The sequence below is a fragment of the Ischnura elegans genome, chromosome X (assembly GCF_921293095.1).
Source record: "Ischnura elegans chromosome X, ioIscEleg1.1, whole genome shotgun sequence".
NCBI classification, from domain to species: domain Eukaryota; kingdom Metazoa; phylum Arthropoda; class Insecta; order Odonata; family Coenagrionidae; genus Ischnura; species Ischnura elegans.
Genome location: NC_060259.1, coordinates 83,831,663 through 83,853,484, shown reverse-complemented (window position 1 = coordinate 83,853,484; position 21,822 = coordinate 83,831,663). Strand labels below are relative to the sequence as shown.

The following is a 21,822-nucleotide window of genomic DNA, read 5'->3' as shown; positions in this document are numbered from 1 at the left end:
ACAATGGGAAGACAGTATCCAATCTGATATTTATTTTGCTTTCAAATTATTTAACAATGGTAACTTTTCCGAAGTAAAGATTCTTAGGAGTAAAAATTTCATAATTTTCGCACCACGCTAATAGAGACTTATTGAAGGAGAAAATGAAGTCGAGAAGTAAGAAATGGTAGCTTCCATTCTAAAATCGGAACGGAACGCAGCAGTAAGGGACATGCCAATGAATAAATCTTCTCGAATCGACAAAAGTGCTGCAAAGCTTATAAAAAATGAAAAAGAGGGAACATAAACTCATTTCCATAGAATCATCTGCGATATGTATGCAACAGTTAATTAGAGAATCATCATGATTTCTACTCCTAAAAGGACAATAGTGGAGAAACTTGAATTATTAAGAGCTGAAATCCAAAAGGTACCGTTGACTTATTAGCCGAATCAAAACAACAATTTGTACTTAAACACTAATTTTAATGGACATAGACCGATTTTAATGCGTCGTCAACATTCTCAAGAGTACCCTTTAGCGGTAACCAAGGTAACTCCATGATCTCGACCTGTTTCAATGAAACCGGTCGAGGTCAGTTTAAATGTGTGGATAAGGGTAAATTTAGTATTTTTTATTCTGCTGAAATGAAGCTCCAAAAAGTTGAACTGCCAATAGTTGAATTTTAACTTGTACAACAATGTGTGTAAAATAATGCTTTGAGTATGACAAAGTGAAGTTCCTTCAAGCAATCCTTTTGGCTAAACCAGCGTCACACTAAAAATATTCTTTCAATTTTCGAGCCTCACCGCGGGTAATGCCTGTTCTACACGCTCGGCTCAGCGCCTAGGATCAGCCGTCCTGGCGGCTGATCTTGCCGTGTAGAGACGTTACCACGGCTCAGCCGAGGGGGTCGGATCATCTCGCCTGGGATCCCCAGCTTAAGTTAAACACTGCGCTGTTGTCATCTCCTCTCCCTCATATAGCACGAGTATTTGGATGAGTTTGGTATTCTTCTGAGTGTGGTTCTTCTCACTGAGCTCATAAATGACAAAGTTAGTGGTGCGTGCTCGAAATGGAATTGTGGATGAGACTACCGTCCTTGCTGGAATATTATAATACATTCCCATTGAACAAGAAACTGGAAAGCCTTTACCGTCGTCGCCTTCTCGTCAGCGTTCTTGCCATCTTCTCGCAGTCACGCTCATAACCATTCCATTGAAGATCAAAAACAGTCTTAATATTTAATTAAAGGAGTCATAATATACCAAATATATATTTAAAATTTTTTCTATGTAAAAACTTCAAAATTCTCTACTTAACCTACAACAAAACCTGAGGAAGCAATGCATATCGTCCTAGCCGACGAAAAATGATCTTAACTATTCTAAATTCATCTCCTTCCGTAGAAGTATCTCAGATTACAGCTCTGGAATTCACTGATCTGCCAAAATAAATCCGGTAACTATCTGCTTTGCTAGAACTCTTTCCATAAAATGCTTCAGCGCTCGCTGATTCTCAAGTGTTCTTAGGCTTTCAGTTATTGCCATCAAATGGCGAGGAGTCGACTTAAGCCTCTCGTTAAGAATGGGTTCGCGCTGAGCGATTTGGCTGAGCTAAGCCGGATAGGCTGATCCGAGCGTCTAGAACAGGCATAAGGTCCTCCATATCTCCTTCGGAAGTTTCGGTGTGCAACTCTTCCATCATCCTCAGGTATTCAGAAATCCAAAATTCCTTATTTGGATTAGTGAGTCTCTGAGGACAATGGACGACTTGCACATCGAAACTTATGGAGGACCTTACCTGCAATTAGACCCGAAAAATCTTCACTGCCATTGTTCATCGGGAAAAAACAAAACATTGCATCACTTACAATTTCGCTCCCGCTGCTGAAAGCTTTCTCAAGTCAATGACCATGCAATCAGGCCGATTGCTTTGAGGAAGTTTCCAGCAGCTGACATAAATATTTTCGTAAATGTTTTTGCCTGTGTAGCCGGTTTAAACAAAGAAAAACTGCCTTGACCAATCGATGAATTTACTTTCTTTCCGTGTTGTGGTTCCACCAAGCGAGGACTTTTGATTTGATGCATCACAATAGAGATTACCCCAGTCGGCCTGCAGATGTGTTGCCTCCCACCGCGCATTTAAATAGCTTTACAAATATCGCCACTCGCGTCGCTGACGGGCAGAGCGATCCAAACTTCACGGAGAAATAAATGTTACGAATAAAATATTGGAAATAAATTGATCGCTCTCATGTCATCAACGCGCCGTGGAGAATTTTGAAAACCGATTTTACTGCACCCCAAAGTGAAAAGATAAATCAAGCTTCTACAGGAAATGATGGGGCCTTCCCTATATATTCCCCTTTCTCATTGGTTTGACAGAAAGTTTAGGATTTGAAATTTGAGTTAAAGTGAAAATTCCTTCTCAAGCTGTTATAATCCAATATATCCATAGAAGCTCGCCGCAGTTCTCAAAGGTCCATTGATCTGAGAATGAAATGACGGGCATATGCTTCAATCCTATTACTCTTCAGGATGTGTTCTAAAATGTCAAGTATAGTTGGGATAAAATACAGTTCTCATGCTAAAATTATGCCTTAGTTGTTAAATTGATGATCTCATCATTTTTTAGATTAAACGTAACAGTGGTAAGCTGGATATGCGATTTTCTGAATCATCGTAAACAACAAGTAGTTCCACAAGGAAGCGTAATCGGCCCACTTTTGTTCATTATATACTTTAATGACCTCTGCTCCCAAATTAGCGAAAATACATTCATTTGCTGACAACGCAGTTATCTATAGCGAAATTAGTGATCACTCTGACAATGAAATTCTATACTCGGATTTAAAAAACGTTTATTTGTGGAGCCAAGAGTGGGGACTCAAACTTAATCTGAGAAAATGCATGTCGGTACATTTTTTGCAGGGATAGTCCAACTTTAACTTTGTTTATGCTGTGGATGGTATTAATATATAGGCAACATACGAAGTGAAGTACCTAGGAGTTACGATAACCTCGAACCTATCGTGGGGAACACATATAAAAAATATTTGCGGCATAGCCCTGAAGAAATTAGGATTCGTCAATCGTATTGAGGGAAGATTTTCGAATGAGAAAGTAAAAGAAAGGTGCTATTTCACACTCGTCCGACCGCACCTTGAATATGCAGCGAGCTTATGGGATTTGGTGCAGAAATACTTAATCCGCGAACTGAACAAAATACAAAGGAAGGCTGCGCGGTTCATCAAAAACCGCTACGGGCGTAGAGACAGCGTTTTCCAGATGTTAAGCGAACTAGGCTGGGAGCCGTTGGAGACTCGGGGGCCGCGCGCTAGGCTTAGATTGCTTGAACAATTGAGAATGGATATCTTTAAGAGCGACACGGAGAACGTAATATTAGAGCCGCACTATATTTCTAGGTCCGACAGAAGCGATAAATTAAGAGAGATGTTTTGCCGAACGGATAGTTATGCGAATTCGTTTTTCCTCCGAACCATAAAGGATTTCAATAAAAGCTAGTCGTAATTTCCATAGAGCACTTCCTTTTTATTAGTAACTGGCTGGTGACCTAACACCCCCTGCAACACGCCTTATAGGCGGTTACGGAGTATTATGTAGATGTAGATGAGTGTAAATGGCCTCTATTTTTTAGTGGTAGCAATAGCTCCACTTTATCTCGCGGAATTAAATTTAAAAAATTCAACCTAAAAGAAGGGAAACCGAGTTTCAGCTAGAAGGACTCATGCCTCCTCATGAAAGGATCATCTGCAGTATTTATTAAACAGAAAATATGCATCGGGACCAGAGGCGGATTCAGTATCAAATTTGGGTTGTGTCAAGATCTGGGTCTGGGGAGAATGGAATGCCCCCGGAAGAGATGTCATTTTATGTAGTGAGTAACACGCTCTGCGATGAATACAACTCAAATTTCTCTCAAATTTTTGACTTGTAGCCATCCATTTGCATATACACTCCCTTCAATCCTTTACACCTATACAAAAGCTATTATTCTAATAAAAATTTAGAGGAACCCCTTTGGCCCCCCACCGTTATCCGTCCCTGCTCGAAACATTGAGAAAAATTATCATCCCTACTCCCAAAAAGGCAAAAGCCAAGAAATGTGAATACTTTAGGATCCCAATTAACCAAAAGGTACACTGTAATTTTGGAATTGCTTTTAATGCACTTTTTATCTATTGAGAAGGATGTGATACTCGTGATCAATTGCATACTGAACTCACTCACCGATATCGTTGAGCTGTTCCAGCAGCACGTATCGCTGGCACTCGCGCAGGTAAGCGCTGCACGTGGTGTGGGCCCGCTCCCGCGCCGCCGACCGCGCCGCCTTCCGCTCCAACTCCATGCGCTCCTGTAAATTGCAATCGTCCTCCAACGCCGTGTACTCGTAGCGGCCGCCATGCCTACCAAAAAAAAAAACAAAAATATCATTGTGGAGGGTTGCTTGGCTGCACCAACGCATTGGCGTGGAAGAGGTGATTAAACTCGATCATTTCGGTGAGCGACAAACATCGACTCCTCGATCGAAGAATGTGGATAAATATACACATAAAATGATTGGAGGACCTCCTAGCCAGTGGCGCAGCGAGGGGGGGGGTTTGGGTGATAAACCCTCCCCCCCAGAGCTCAGAGAAATTTTTAAGTTTAATCCATTTTACTTAATTGGATTGATATTACTAATATAATAGTGGAAGGATTAATAAAATATCCCTCAGAAAGCCGTAAAACTCTAAACTCGTAAATCATTTATCTTAAATTCCGCACTTTATTATTCTCGCACCTAAACCCTCCCCAGCCTTATTTCCTAGCTGCGCCCCTGCTCCTAGCAATGAAAAAAACAGACAGAGCAGGTACGTATGATTCGTTTCACAGTATAATTATCACGCTATGCAATAAATATCATGGTTGCATAAAAGTTTTTTTTGGGAAACATGTTTGTTAGTTATTACTAATCTCTTGCATTCGGAAATGATACTAAAATGTCGCATCGTACACAGTATTTGCTGAAATTGGGCTTATTTGATAAATCATTTTGCAGTACATTACTATAATAATAAATTCCACAAACTATTAGTTTGAAATAGGGGGGAAGGTTCCATCATAAAATCAAGGAAGTTGAAATGTGATATTAAACACTTGGGATGCACGGAATATAGTGGACTGCTGCCGGTTGCTTCACCGTGAGGACACAGAATTTCCTTATTACGGAGAAAACCAGAGGCTAGGCCATGATAACAAAGATATCACGGGATGAAAGATGGTAGTGATTGTTTGATTCCACATTTTCTCTGCTCATCTGCTCGCCAAATACATATTTTTAATGTATTGGTGGCTTAAACTTGGATTCTTCTTTAACATAATTCGTTTGCTGTGCCATAAACTATTGACCTTATCGATATTTTCGAGGTATATGATTTTACGCCAATGCTGTGGGCGAAGTGTTGGCATGAGTATCATTTTCGAATTAAGGAGGAACAAATACATTATGAACACTTTGTTTTATGTCACAAATTTGTTCACTCTTGCATAGTGTCGTTAAATCATTCTGCCGGTTAAGGTAGATTTGTATGGAGCGTTTTGGGATTCATCCGAGCCCGAAGTGGAAAACGTCGCAACACTTCCGGATACTAGGGAAATATATGGATGCCTAGAGTTCATTTCAAATATCTTTAACCCTCCGTCAGACGCGTCACATTTTGGAACGCAATTGGTCGCGCGGCGTCTCACAGACGACATTTTGGAATGGCTAAAGAAAATACATGCCAGTTGATGTAGCTGTTTTAAAAACAAAATTTAATTTCATGCATGGACATCAAATATAGGCCTGCATAAGAATGATATTCATATTAATAAAATACTTAATACACGGTTTTTCAGCAATAACAGTTTTGTTCGTGTTTTATATTGATTACAACCATTATTGTGTAGAAAACAGTTAAGTAACCAAAATTTAATGGTTTAAATTTTTAAGTACCTAATGTTTGATTAAATTATTAAACTAATTTAAAAACGTTTCAATGAATATCGTGAAGAAATTAGCATATAACGTATTGTTCCTAAAGTTGTCACGTGGCATCTACTAGACGCAGTAGCGCAGCGAGGGGGGGTTTGGGGGATAACCCCCCCCCCCCCAGAGCTCAGAGAAACTTTTGAGTTTAATCCATTTTATTTCATTTGATTAATAAACTTAAAGAATAGTGCAAGGATTAATAAAATATCCCTCAAAAAGCCATAAAACTCACCATATTGAAACATTTGTCTTAAAAAAGTTATTATGGGGGAGGGTTCTTTCACCTCCCGCTCAAGCTGGCGGGTATACCACACACCCCGGATCTAGTCACGCCTTAACCCACCCTAGCCTTAATTCCTAGCTGCGCCTCTGACCAGACGCCAAAAGCAAAATAATAGGTATATATTCGTATTGATTCCAGAAATGCGACGAAACATAAAGTAATATTTTTATCACTAATTTTGAAGCATAAAATAATAAGATACAAGAAACGATAGTTTCCTAACTTTGAAAACACGCTTTGGGTAAAGAAAAGAAAATGGCTTGGTGTCTGTTAGACGCCACGTGACCAACGGAAGGCTAAGTGCTGAGAGGAAGGTCCAAGTTTTTTGGGGGTGAGGGCGGAAGGCATATGACTTCCCGAAAACAAACCAAAATGCGATAGGCGGAGCCTCTTGGGAAACTCAGTCGCTGTCGATGCTCCGTGGTGTATGCTTCGTGAGTAAGTTAGCCCGTCAGCGCCTAAAGTTTTTTTTTAATCACACATCTTTCACTTTTATAAAATATGATGCATATGAACTCAACACAGTGAACACAATTTAAACTAACTGAAGAACAGAGGAAACCTTCTACTAAGTATGTGCACCGAAATGTACGCTAAAATTTACATATTAAATGCATTGCAGGAGTATTGGCTCGGCACTGCACTGGGTGCCATATGGCACACGTAGGCGTTGACGGGTTAGCTACGATTCCAAGAGGGAAGAGGGTTTTTGAGAAAGCGGAGGAAAACCCTGGGTCAACATCTACATCCACATCCACATGATACCCCGCAAGCCGCTTAAAAGGCGTGTGGCAGGGGGTGTTAGGTCACCAGCCATACACACATAAAAAATGAAGTGCTCTAACGAAGCGTTTATTTAAGTCCTTTATGATTCGGGGAATAAACGAATCCCCATAACTATCCATTCGGCAAAACATCTCTCTTAATTTATCGCTTCAATTGTACCTGGAAATATTGTGTGGCTCTAATATTATGTTCTCTATGTCCCTCTTAAAGATATCCATTCTCAATTGTTCAAGCAATCTAAGCATGGCGTGCGGCCCCCGAGTCTCCAGCGGCTCCCGGCCTAATTCGCTTAACATCTGGATAACGCTGTCTGTACGCCGGTAGCGGTTTTTGACGATCCGCGCAGCCTTCCTTTGCATTTTATTCAGCTCGCGGATTAAGCCTTTCTGCACCGGATCCCATACGCTCGCTGCATATTCAAAGTGCGGTCGGATGAGTGCGAAATAGCACCTTTTTTTTACTTTCTCATCCGAAAATTTTCCCAAAATACGCTTGACGAATCCTAATTTCTTCAGGTCTATGCCACAAATATTCCTTACATGTGTTCCCCACGATAGGTTCGAGGTTATCGTAACTCCCAGGTACTTCACTCCGTATGTTGCCTTTATGTTAATACCATCTACTGCATAAACATGGTTATAGTTGGACAAATTCCACAAGAAATGTACTGTCGGCCCGTAGAGGGATACAATCACCAGGGCCAGTAACCAAGTCTGAAACTTATTTGCCAGTCATCATAAGGAAGGGGCTTGGAGAGTAAGGTAAAAAGGAAAGAAGCGCCTCCGCGAGTTTTTGAGACAGAGAATGAGAACCCAGGGTTGGTCCTTACAAAGTTACAACCACTGGGGCCGGGACACAGTACCAAAAACCAGAGTCCTCTGGATTGTTGATAATACACTACAAAGTTGTTGATAATACACTACAAAGGGACCATATGATAAAGTAGTGTAGAGAACTGCCATCCAGAGGACTCTTCCCAAAACTGATTCACCCAGTCACCCGGGGAGGGGTTTGGAGGGGAAGGAAAAAAGTACTGACGCAATAGGTATCCCGCCGACGCCTCCGGGGTGAGGATAGGGAGGGAAGGGAGGGGATAGGGAACCCCAACATTGGGGTGACGTGGGCCACTACTAGCGAAAATGTAATTTGTTGTGTCAACAGAAGGGGTAGATTTTTCTATAGGATAAGGAAAATCTTTCGATTCTTCCGTAGAACGGGATTTTGAGCCAGAGAATCAGGACCCAAGGTGGGTCCTACGAGGGTTACAACGCACCGGGGCCGGGAACCAAGTCAGAGACTTATACGCCCGCGCTCCCGGGGAGGGGTTTGGATGAGAAGGAACAAGGAAAGAGGAGCCGCCGCTATGGGACGGGGTAAACACCTAGCCGCTATAGAAACGACGATGGCCCACTCAATAGCGAAACCTGGCATCAGCCATTAATATTGCCAACGATTTTGGTGGATTTTCCTATTAAAGAGTAAAATCCATCGATCAAATCGTTGGATGGGATTTTGAGACAAGAAGTGATGAGGGCTCAAGGGAGCCCTGCGAGGGTACAACGCACCGGAGCCGGGACCCAGCAATCGTGCTGATTCGCCCGATCACCCGGGGAGGCGGAGGAAAGGAAGGAAAAAGGAAAGAGGCGCCGCCGCGATAGGAGCCCTGGGGTAGGGAAAGGGTTTGGAAGGGATGGGACGGAGAAGAACACCTTAACGCTATAGAAGCTAAAAGGGCCCACACATTAGCGAAACCAGGCATCAGCAATTACTGTGCCAGCGATTTTAGAGGATTATTCTATGAGGAAGAATAAGCCAACGATCAAATCGCTAGATTAGACATTTGGATATTGAGACGGTGTAATGATCCGTAAATGGAAGAATTCCATTTCCCGAAATATGCATCAATTGTGACGTTTGTCATTACCAACGCGGTAGCGAGTGTTGTTTGTCTTTTGTAGATTTCTCTTCCCCCACCCGACCGTAGAGGGCAGGACTCTCGCGGGATTGCGAGCGGAGGTAGCAAGGGGAGTGCATGCAGGAGATCCAATTTCATCTCATGGAAGGCTTATATTTGTTCCCTCTTCGGTCGCATTTTAATCGGCTTTCAAAAATGACCACGGCGCTGTGATGAGTGTAGTGCGATCCACTTTTGTTAATATTTACCAGTACAATGTTTGTCTTGCGAAGGATAGCGTTGGAAAGTTATGAATTTGATAGATCACATCATCGTGTATATAAATTTCGGTTGGCACCCCTAATTATACATCATTTCCCCGCGAAACTTGGATCACTTTGTCCGTAGGCGAGGCATGTGGCGACTTTTGTAATCCTATTTAAAAGAAATACTTCCCGGTATATTTGTTCGGTATTTTTTGGAAAGTATGGGATTTCAGGTTTTCGGGTTATTTTTAATGTATATCCTCACCTGTCCCTTCCTTCTTATTCTTCCCTATGATGATGATAGCCGTCAGAGATCGTGAATTCAATCTCAGACCAATCTGAGGGAATTCCTAATTCCTTAACACTACAACCGCTGAACTTTCCAACCCCACCAAAACCGCGGCATGGGACTTTTTTGTCCCATTGACAAAATACGTTGATCCTGTCATGTTTAAGTATAATTGACGGTTTTTTTTGTGTTTTGTGCGAACAAAACACGTGTTTAGGTAATGTTTAAAACGTGTTATTAAGTATAACTAGGAATACAGTAAACTTATTTTGACAGAAAAAGTGTTGTTTGTTAAGAGGGGCGCTGCGTGAGTAGGCGGCCGGCGCAGTGCACAGATTATTCCCTTCTGCGCTTCTAACTGGCAGAATAATGGTATCTGTGCATCGATCCCCTTCGTAATAAACTGTTATTATGCTAAATACAAAATAAGTGTACCAAAAAAACTGAAATTATATGTTTTCCCCACATGGGACAAAAAAGTCCCATCCCGCGGTTCTAAGTAAATCGCCGCTTTTCTCGCTAACCAAACATCGTACAATATTTTCAATATGACCATTCAAAAGGGCATGAAAAAATGAGTAGAAGTCAATAAATTTCAAAGGGATCAAACCACTTGTACATGAATGGCAAACATTTGCAAAGGGCGATGGGACAAAAAAGTCCCGTCCGCGGTTCTAGTGTTAACACATTCAGGGTGGAGCACGTCAATTGACGTGGTCCCGTCCAAGCCGAGATACGGATCACGTCAATTGACGTGCTCTGCCTTGGGGGTCATTATCCGCCTCTGTACGTGACTAATATCCCTTTCCGAGTCCTCCGATTGTTTGCATTGCCTTCAGCAAGCTTCCCTCTTTCTAATCGTGTACGCTGTTTGTAAAAGGCAATATATGAACGGAAGTAATGACGCGAAAACCTCTCTCTAATTTTCTTTCTAATTTTATCGGCCGATTCTGACGACTTTCATGAAAGTCCGACCTGCGTTGAATGAGTTAAAGGATTTCTTATAAAAAAGAAACCACATGCATTCCTTTCCGATTACGCGCGAAAACTTGTCCCTTTTACCTGTACTTGCGCCCAATCAAATCTCATCCTCGTTCGACTGCGATCCCAGTCCTTTGGGCATGGAGTAATGTTACACAATATTTTGTTGTGTGACGCCTAAGAATAGACAGCTATATCATGCTATGCCTCGGGAGTTGTACCTTTCACTTTCGAAAACAGCTAACCCACCTCTTTGTCGAAAACACACCAGTTTCACATTTCCTACATAATGACACGATGGAGACGCTATCGACAGTGGAAACGAGACTACAGGGCGGGCTCGCAAGGATACACTCCTGGGGCAGGGACTATAAGCGCGAGCTTTTCTCCTCTACACCCAGAAGGGGAAGGACGGGAAGGAACAAGGAAGGAGGCGCCGCCGCGATGGGAGCCCGACGACGCCTCCGGGGAGGGGATAGGGTAGGAAGGGAAGAGACGAGGAATCCCGCACCGCCACAAAGGCGGGCGGGTCCTACCACTAACGAAACCAAGCTTACACAATTAATATTCTAACAATCTTGGAGGACCATACTATGAGGAAGAATGATCCAACGATCAAATCGTTAGATACGCTATCGACATTAGTCACAAGTAACTCGTCACTCGACAGTGATCGGAGAGTAAGATTGGTTCACCAGTATCTCATTGGTCAGCTGTCGACTATTGGCTACTCTATGGCCATTCACTTTCTGTGCAGTCACAATGTGGCCGTCAGTGGGAGTCGATGGACGGGCCATACGATCCGTAAACTCGATTTTTTCAGGCTGAACTATATGAAAATCCATTGTAAACAATTAAAAAGGTAAGGTACTTTTTCACACAATTTATTTAAGAGGACCGGTTTTAATGGGGAGTTATACAAATCGCATTTCGCGAAGCGCCGATGGGAGAGTGACCACAGGAGCGATTTTGTTCTGGAAATTCTCCACCTTTAGAAAAAGGAGAGAAGGATGGACTGCTTGGAGGAGTTGGAGATAAGAAGGCACATCAGGAATGGAATTTTAGCAAATGAGAATATTTTTGTCTACCATTAGAACGTAAACCATGAATTAGAAGAATGTCAACCATGCCTTAGAAATTGCACTAAAGTTGTGTAACGCTCCAACCCCAACGCAACCCTCCCCTTCCAACGCGTAATAGAAACCAAATAAACAGCAAAATAACTATAAAAATAACGATATCTGTACCTGAAGATGTCGCCTCTGCGTCGAAACCGGTCGTATTAACTAAATTATGTGAGAGAGTACCATACATTTTTAATCGTTAACACACGATCCGTGCTAAGGGAGCGCCTTGCTATCCACTCGTGTCGTCACCAGCAGCTCCACTCCTTCCCGAGACATTGGTATTATCTAAAATTATTGCTATTCTATACGCATATATTCCTTACTTAATGCACTGAATGGTTGAGGCCTTAACTTGGTAGAAATACATTATAAGGTTAGGAAAAAAATAACAAAGCGGAGAGGGAAATAAAGATTAATAGAAAATAGAAATAAAGAAAAGCAAAGTTTAAATTTTTTCCTCATCTTTCTTTGACGTTTTTCAATTCAATTGATTTGAAATTGTCATTTTAAATGGAAATAGTTTCGGTAAAGGTTGAAATGGAAGGTAGTTGCTCTTTTCGTACTGTATTTTCATTCGCACGATGCGTTTCGGCTCACAGAGCCATCTGGTACAAGAATGTTTCCCATCCCTTCTTCAAACTTGTCAAATCCTCTCCCATATCTTCCTCTAATGTACAAATGACTTATGTGCTTATGCACTACAGTGTCTTGTACCAGATTATGATTCTGTGAGCCGAAATGCATCTTACGAATTAAACTATTGCGGAACAGTGCAACTAACTTTCATTTCTTTATGCCGAACTTCCACTATATAACACCTGTATCAGTTCAATTATTTGGGCGAAGACTGTAAATATTTGTCCGTCATCATTCACTTCCCGACACCAAGGGCAAAAACCCACGTAAAAATACGATCCGCAACTAACTTAGGCTCGCGGGCGTTAAAACAGCCTCTGGTTTCGATGCACTGACAACGTCTTTTGAGAATACATGGCAACGCCCGCGTCTTTCCCCCCTCACCTCAAGTCCCTACCCATACAGTACAGGGAGAAATTTACTCGTGTATACTGAGTCGAAATTTGGTGTAAGGAATAAGTCGAGAATTCGCCCATTTTTACACGTGTATTTGCGGTTTTTATTTGGTCCAACTCCCTTGACCCTTATGTACAAAAAATATGAAGCTAAATGCGGTAATGCAAATGTTGTGGTTAGCAGTAATCTGGACATGATGAAAGTTTCAAGATAGATGATTCAATTAAGTCGTCCACCTTAATGCCAGCAAAATTTTCCGAACGAAATCTGGTAAAAATCATTTTGGAAATCATCTTGCAGCATATATTATATAGCTGTATATTTTATTAGGACTACATATGCTTCTGTCGAGATATGAACGAGTTAATCATCAATTGCAACTAAAATGATGCTGTCTATCAATTTCAATTTAAAATTCTCAGTAATTTCGGATTATTTCCGTCATAGCCTCGTACCACGCGAATTGAACGCTGGGAAAACAATCACGTAACGATATAATTTGTGCGACTCGAACTGGAAACATCAACGACATCAACAATGTGGACATTCTCTTTATCCTGGTGTGCTTGTGCTCAGTGAAACGACTTGCGGCTTTACCAAGGTTTTGTGGTTTTTTAAACTATTCAGCAGTACTTTTAAGATCCATCCATCATCTCATATTCGCTATCATCCAGTCCATAATGGCATTCACATTATTTTTCTCATCATCACCACTTTTTTTGTCACATCATCACCACTCGTGCTTTGTTCTGTACGTAGGAATAAGTACAACGGTCCCGTTATTTGGTTCCTTGTGCATACATGTGTATTATCGGGTTTTTAGCGGACATAAGACCATTTATACACCAGATTTATTCCGTTTTTTACTCGGGTAATAACGGTTTTTACACGAGATAAAACACGTGTAATACACGGCCTATATGCCAGTTTGCGACCGTTTGTGCTGTATTGGTAGTGTCCATGGTCCCACCTCCTGCCTCGACCCCGCGCAAAACATTCCGAGATTGCACGACTGTGCCAGCCGCAAAGATATTTGAAAAGGGTCATGGTACTTTTACTGCAAAGGGGATCGGAATTCGGCTCAATTTCCTTCCCAAGGGGTACTCTGCTCTGAATTCGTTGCCAGCGCGCGCATGTAAGGGGCGAGGACAAAACAAACAGACTCTAAGATAAGCCAGGCCTTGAAGCGCGTCGCACACGAGCCACCTTTGGTGCCCCGATATCGATTGGGAATTGATGGAGAGTAGTTGGTGGGAGAACTCCTGTCGACTAGATCGGACTTTCACTTCTTTACTTATTTGTCCATCACTCTCTCCGCTTTCATTCATCGGCTTTGTAAGAACTTCTCATCATCAAAAACTTCGCAAACTTGTACAAGTGTATGCACGAAATTAGAAGAGGTTCTATTTTCCATTCATGTGTTTGCACAAGCTGGGTAGTTGCAGGGGCGCAGGTAGGAATTAAGGCTAGGGGGGTTTTAGGCACAACTAATACTGGAGGGTGTGGAGGAATGGAATACCCGCCAAGGGCAGCGGGAGGTGCGGAGGACCTCCCCCAGAAATTATTTAAGAAAAATATTTCAAAATGGTGATTTTTAAGGCCTTCTGAGGGTTATTATATTAATCCTTACTGTATTTCATAATTAACATTAATCCAATTAAGTATAATGGTTCAAACGTAAAAATTTCTCAGAGCTTTTGGGGGGGGGGGGTTTTATCCTCCAAAACCCCCCTCGCTGCTCCACTGGATAGTTACAGGGTGAGTTTTCATGTTCATTCACGCGTTCATACATTTAGACATTAACTCGTACGTGTTAATGTATCCTGTAACTAGGCTGTTAGAAATTCGAAATGTTGTGCCTTCAACAATTTACGAGATAGCCGCTTTTCTGTGACTCTTATGGGACCATAAATATATTTTTTTATCTTCATTATTCTTAAGACAAAGTAATACCTTAATATTGTTCCAAAGTATCGAATTTATTGTATTATATTCTGAGTAGCGAATAGTGGTCTGCGCAGCGACCCGGACATTCAAAGGTCTGTGGTTCCATTCCCGGACTAGAGAAATTTCTTTTCTCATTGCAATTCATGTTGACTTTACTACCGTTCACGCGGCAGAGCTGAAACATTACACATACTTTATATATACTTGAAATTTCGAGGTGATAGTTAAGGTTTTAACACCAGGAACACCGGACATGACATCCCTCCTATAACTACCGAATGTAGTAATTTTGACTCCTACCTTATAATTGTTTATTTTTGCAGTTTATCCCCACTTTTATTGATACATTTCTTTATTTTATCATGCTTGTTAATAAATGCAATATTTCAGGCGTGGTTTGAAAAAAAATGATCATTTTTTAAAATGCGATATTTGACAGTAATTTGAAAGTAATTTTGAAAGTTAGTTGCTTTGAAATTCTTTTTTCTTACGTGTTATATTGTTTTAATGGGATTATCGTAGCGGAGTTGGATAGAACAGCAAGCATAAAAATTTCACCATATTTTATTATCATTTTTAAATGATAAAAAATATTACGTAGGCTACATGGATGGTGGGAATATTACAGTTGGAAAGCCACACATTTTCCTAAGGTTCTTCATAGTACAAGCAGCGTCGTTTGTTATGGCGGTTCATTGTCCACACAAAGATTTTGACAGGCCGATCGATTTCCAACTGATCGATTCTTTTTGCATTTTTGTTACCAGGCAAACTTTTTGGTAGAATCCTGTCGGAAGATCCTGCAGCGTTGGACACGCCACGCTTTTGTCTAGATCTAACATGAGGATCAGGAAACTCTGTAACGAGCTTTTTCAAAAACACCTTGCGTGAAATGTTTTCGGCGGTAGTTTCCTTGTAAACTATCCATGATATATGATGAAATAAAGTTTGACAAATGTGTACTATTTTTTGTAAAACTATTTTTATCACCATGCCTTATTATAAGTCAAAAATGTATTAAAGTCACGGAATTTCAGGCCGGAATTTGTAAAACATTAGTCAGAGCAGGTAAATAAAAATCTCAAGAAGTCAAAACGACTTCATCGATAGTTCTAGTGTTAAACAAGGAATTCGTCCAGTTATCAATATAAATCAGGGTCTATCATGTGGTCGTGATGAAACTTACATAAAGATATGCGTCGTTGTAGTGCAGCCTACTAACTTATGTATTCCTAAATCTATGCTCCTGAATTTGTCTAGTTTTTCTTACCACATATTTCATGCTCTCGCTTCATAGGCAAATTTCCTTCATAAGTGGTGTGGCAACTATTACCCTTGCATAATTTTATAGCATGCGTAACATTTTTATGACCTTGTAACGTGCATGTTGGAATCCTCTTGCTTGCTGTATGCTGGTGATAGTTCACCTCCTGCCAAACACCCTAGAGGTGGCTCGCTGGAAATTATGTGTAGGTTGAAGCATTTCAACATAGCATTCTGTTAAATGAGTTCTGATCGAATTTATTACCCCAATCTACAGCACCCAAAAATGATCTAGCGATTTGATCGTTGGATTATTCTTCCTCATAGAATAATAATCTAAAATCGCTGGCACAGCAATGGTTTTCCTGGTTTCGCTAGTGGTAGGACCCGCCCGCCTTTGTGACGGTGCGGGATTCCTTGTCCCATCCCTTCCTTCCCTATCCCGTCCCTGGAGGCGTAGTCGGGCTCTTACCGTGGCGGCGCCTCCTTCCTTTTTCCTTCCTGTCCTCCCACTTCTGCGGTGTAGAGGTGATAAGCTAACTAAGACCTCGGCCCAGGAGTGTAACCAGCGAACCCGCCCTAGGGTTTCGTATCCACTGCACCCAAAAATGGTTAGCATCCACCTGGTTTGTTTTTACTCAGCCACTAAGATCATTAACTTGATACCTCGAGATAGGATTCCGTCACCGTAGAATCCTTTCCAAACCAATTGTGTTTAAACGGTCTCTTTAATTATTTATTTATTTGTTCAATGCAGTACTACGACAGAACTAGGCCAAAAGGGAGGTTTCCTATTTTTTTAAATTGCCTGAATCGAAAGATTATTACTCCTGGAGTACGGATTTCACGCTTTTAGATTTTTAAATCACAATAACTATTTTTCACGATTAAATGAAAAGTGAAAAATTTCAAGCGCGTGAAAACGCGAAGGCTAAATATGAATGCTGGAAAAAGTCCGTGTGACGTCATTCTGGTTCCAGCTGCCGCCATGTGAGGCCACCTTGGTGCGAGGCTGTGAGCTTGCTATGAGCGCCGATCCGATGCAGGCTGCTAGCAGGTAGCAGAGTACCCTGCTTGCAGGAAGCGCTTGGCTTGAATAAGGATTATTAATACCCTATCCAACTAGGGAAGCTTCCCAACCATAGGCAATTTTAATAGGTGATTATTAAGAAATGTTTCCCCCAGCTTTGTGCCACATGCATGCATTGGTAATCTCAGACGATGTAAAAGTCCTATCTAATTGTATATTATCTAGGTTCCTGTGACGTCACGTGGAGTGGCATCGCATGGGTGCCAATCTGGCCTTTTTTCAAATGAGGTTATAATTGACCATTGTCATTCATCTAACTGGGATTTTTAAAACCAAATAATTATTAAATATTATGAATACACTAATGGTGGGCAAGAATCGCAATCAATGCCTTTCCTTTTCTTTAATGAAGGAAACTACCCTATTATAAAGGACTCATTGTAACAAATAAAAATTAACATATAATAAGCAAGACGGAAAGAACAATAAAAAAAATATTCTGCAGTATATCATCAAATACCCCAAAAAGAATGTTAGTATTCATGGTAAGAGAAGTGGGGAAATTACGATGGAAATGGTGGAAGATAGATGAGGGGTGAAAAAAGGATCAAAATTTTGAACTAATTTTGAAATGGAGTCATGGAAGAAGGTAGCCGGAATAGGAAAGAGCGTCTAGCAGGGCGTGAAACAATGAAATAGGTAACACAACCTCATCGTTCGCGAGGGAACAGGAAGCGGTAAAAGGGAAGGTCTGTTGATCTGTTCAGAAAAGTTTCTCGGGTTTGCCACCGGTTGACGTCTTCTTTCGGAAGATCAAAGTCAAGTCGGCAAGCGTAACTGCAGAATATCAATTAAAGAAAAGATAAATATTTGACTCTAATACCTAAATACACACGAAAAAGATATCATTGAAGGGAAATATGAGTACAATTTCCTCCGTTGAAATCAAAATTAATGCACATTAAATATTATCTATAAAAAAAATAAGTTGACTTTTTGCTCTCACTTAAAAATGAATTCAGCAACGGAATTTAATATATTCTCAAAATTTCTTTTTACGATTGTAATCCCTTACTTTAAAATCTCAGTGATATATAATATGGATATCCAGTTTAAGTTTATTCAGATATTAAACTGCGAAATGATTGCTGATTTGAATACCTTGAGTCACAGAAAAAATGATTTCAATGGAAAATGCTATTGGATGATTGAAGGTAGAAATATTTTACAATTTTTTATTATCAATGCACAAGTTTTGGACAAAATTATCAGTGTGTTTCTTTAATTTTAGTGCGCACTTTTCTTAGCTACGTTTCATTCACGAGGCTACGATTATATTTCACATTTAGCCGTTGACATATGACCTTTTCGTCATAGATGAGATCTATTTCCCGACCGAGCGACCGCGACCTTGTATCAGAGTCTAGCGGCTCAAAGTTTAATTAGCTCTCGGAGCGAAATTACTCCTCGTCTTCTGCGGGGATAATTGTGGTTGAATCACGAAAGGGAATATGGCACAGAAATGTAAGGCACCATGCATTTCTAACTACTCTAAGCGTATGAGAAATTAAAGACTGGCTAGTGGTAGTTGCGTGCAGTACATGAATGCTGAATTTAAGAATTACATATGAAAAACTTACGGCTAATTGGTACAAGAACTTACGGCACGTTTTTAAAAAAAACAATACCTATGCACATACATTTAAAAATCATTTTTTTCCATTTTTGACCTTATTCTTTCTTTATTTCATGCCAACAGACCACATTTCATTGTAGTTTAGGGATTTATTTATCCTCTTTTAAATAATGCCAGCATATACGCTGTCCATTACAAATGGAGTTATTCAATTTTTATTGTGGATAGACACGCTCAATTCGCCCAAAAGTTCTTAATGTTGTTCAGTTAATCTCATATCGGTTATAAAATTAATATGAGTCTTTTCCATAACTTTTCCGACGTATGCGTAAAATTTGATAAATTCATAGTGTATATTTGGCGTAAAATCCATGGAATCAGTCTACAGATTCTTGCATTGGTTTATTAATAGGGTAGAGACATATGATCAACCCTTTCATTCGTTTGAAAATCATAGGACTATCCCACGCGATATGGTTGTTGAGAGAATGCTTTCATTACTATTGATAACTTTTCCTCGACTATTGCATTCATCTCATGATATTAATGCTCCATAGACTTGGGTGACTGTCTTTATGATGCGGCTGTGCACTGCTAAATGAGTCTCAAAATTGGGAAAAGGAAACAAGTGACTGCAAAGAAACGCGAAGCGATTTTAATGAAGTTATTTAAATTGAAGTTTCGAAACTATGCTAAAATAAACTTTGCCCAAGGTATATTATGTAAGGACCTCAGTGCAGGAATTTTATTCTGGCTTATCTTAATTTCGGTCGAGTAAAAATTTATGCGCAAGTATTTTGAAAGAGGTATAGTGAGTCATGAGAGATGCGTGTTAAGAAACGGAGTGGATCATTAAATAATACTCTCAGAAGTTCAAGATAAAGCGTTTCACTTTCCAACGTTGAAGCAGGGTCGAAAATAATTTTTTCCCTAGAAATGTTATACAAGGACCTTGGAGTAGACATTTTCTTTTGACACATTTTAATTTCAGTTGAGTAAAACGCATGCGCACGTATGTTTAAAGAGGCAAAGTGAACCATAAAGGACGCATAAATGTGTTTAAGAACGAAATAAATCATACAAGAATGCTCCTTGAAGCTCATGATAAAGAGTTTCACTTTCCAAAGTGGAAGTGCTAATGATAAAGGTAGAAGCACTTGAAAATCAACGCTTGAGTCATGGGTTCGTATGGCCGCGACATGATGAACTAAAAGAAGCAGAATAAAACGGGAACTAAATTAATTTCGAATATGTTACGGTGGGCGTGTTGTGACGATTAAGTGGGCCGATAAAAAGGTGAAGGGTTTCTTCAAAGGGCGCTACAAAAGGGCGGCCTTTTGCAGTGTCATTTTTCAGAGCGCAGGGCAACTTGTTGGACACCTATTGAGGCTTGAAGCGCCCCTGAAAGTGACAATGGAGGGCCGGGAGAGCGAACAAAGGGGTAGCAAACTCAAAGCGACGGAGGTATCTTGATCAGATAATTAAAAGCACGGGATGGAGGAGAAAAATGTAGAAAATTAAGATGATAGCAAAAATTATGTATCAAAAAAATTTTAAATTTTAGTGGAGAGGGTTGATACGGAGGCCCTCTAGAGATGAAGGTTTGCCTTCCCAACCAGCCGGACTCCATTCGAATAACAGCGACGGCAGAGAATTTTTCAGAGACTGTCTCAGATATTTAAGAACGTATGAAGGACTAAGCGTGGGGAATTTAGATAAAATGACGAAAATTTTATGGAATATTTTTATACCTTAAAGGATCAAGTTGATGCAGAGGCTTTCTAGAGATGAAGTGTTGCATTCTCACTCAGCCGGCCTGGGTTCGAATACCAGCGGCGGGAGAGATTTTTTCGGAGATGGCCGCAGATTATTAAGGCCTTATGATGGAGTAAAAAAACGGAGGAAATTAAGATATGGCAGTGAAGATTGTATAGTAAAGTTTTACATTTTAGGAAATCGGGTTGATGCGGAGGCCTTCTAGAGATGAAGTGTTGCCTTCCCAACCAGCCGATTTGGGTTCAAATGCCAGCGACGGCTGATATTTTTTATAGACTGCCTCAAATAATTAAGCCCTCAGGATGGAGGAAATGATAGTGAATATTGTATAGGAAAGCCTCTAAATGTTACCTCACTCTTAGATCAGGTGTACTAGTTCGAAAAATCATCTCTTACCACTAACACCTAGACTTTTTAGCAGCTCAGACGAGAGATGGTCCACCCCTTCCCCTTTACTCTTATCTTATCCTTATAGTTTTATCTTACCCTACACTCCCTCTATAGTCTATCTATCTCCGTTCTCCCGGATACTATTCTCCTCTAGTTCCTAGTATTCTGTCCTCATAGTCTCCTTTCAAAACTTCGACATATCAGTAGCCTTTCTGATTTTCATAAGTATTTGAATCATACGTTGTACTTCTTCAAAACTAAGCAATTATGAATCCTAATCCGCCGCAGAGAAGCTGCGTGAGCCCTTCTCAGTGGTGTAGCCAGGAATTTCGTTCGGGTGGGGGGGGGGGGTCCAAAACGATGGGGGAAAATGTTTGAAAAACAAAGTACAAAGTTATAGTTTTTAAACTTATTTTAACTCTCTTAATAATAGAAAAAATTCATTTGTTAAGAAAATATTTTTTAATTCGTGATTTTTCAATATTTAGTCTTCTTTTATGAAGGAAAATTATCTAGTTAATATATTTTGGGGGGGTTCGGACCCCCCTGACCCCCCCTGGTTACGCCACTGGCTCTTCTCACTATTCCTAAACCTCTGTCTGGCCATTATGTAGTTTATTTGATATCACCCCGTATTCCCTGGACTCTTCCATGTAAGCCTTTGATCTTCATGATAATTGAATCATTTGTTTGCGATAACTGACTTTTTCCTCTGGTTCCTTACTCCGATCGCTTCACTTTCCTAAACCAAATATTCCTATTTCAATTTTTCATTCCTCCCTTCCCTGAGCGAGACCTGTCTATGCCCCATCACTACTAGATTTTTCTTACCCAGGATTCTCGTGATTAATCCCTCGAGCAGTTCATATACCTCATCTACTTCGTCCTACCTAAGATTGCTTGGGGGCATGTAAACTTGAACCACCACAAGATTGGAGGGACGCGTCTCAATGTCTACCACCAAACTTTATCCGCACTTACAACTCTCATAACGAGCTTACCGCTTAGTACCAAAGCCACCTTTCTTTGACTTTCCTCCACAAAACCGTAGATAACCCTGTTCCCATCACTCCAATAATCCCTTCTATCCTTCCGCCCTACTTCGC

The 21,822-nt window shown here is 40.6% G+C and overlaps 1 protein-coding gene across 5 annotated transcripts in view; it reads right to left on the bottom strand.

Annotated features, from left to right (window-relative positions):
- Positions 1-21,822, bottom strand: part of LOC124170665 (slowpoke-binding protein) — a 178,358-nt gene that overhangs the window by 67,402 nt on the left and 89,134 nt on the right. For all 5 annotated transcript variants that reach the window (XM_046549541.1, XM_046549539.1, XM_046549543.1 and 2 more), the window contains one exon: positions 4,234-4,409. In XM_046549541.1, coding sequence (XP_046405497.1) covers positions 4,234-4,409 — 176 coding nt within the window. The remainder of the gene's footprint in view (positions 1-4,233; positions 4,410-21,822) is intronic.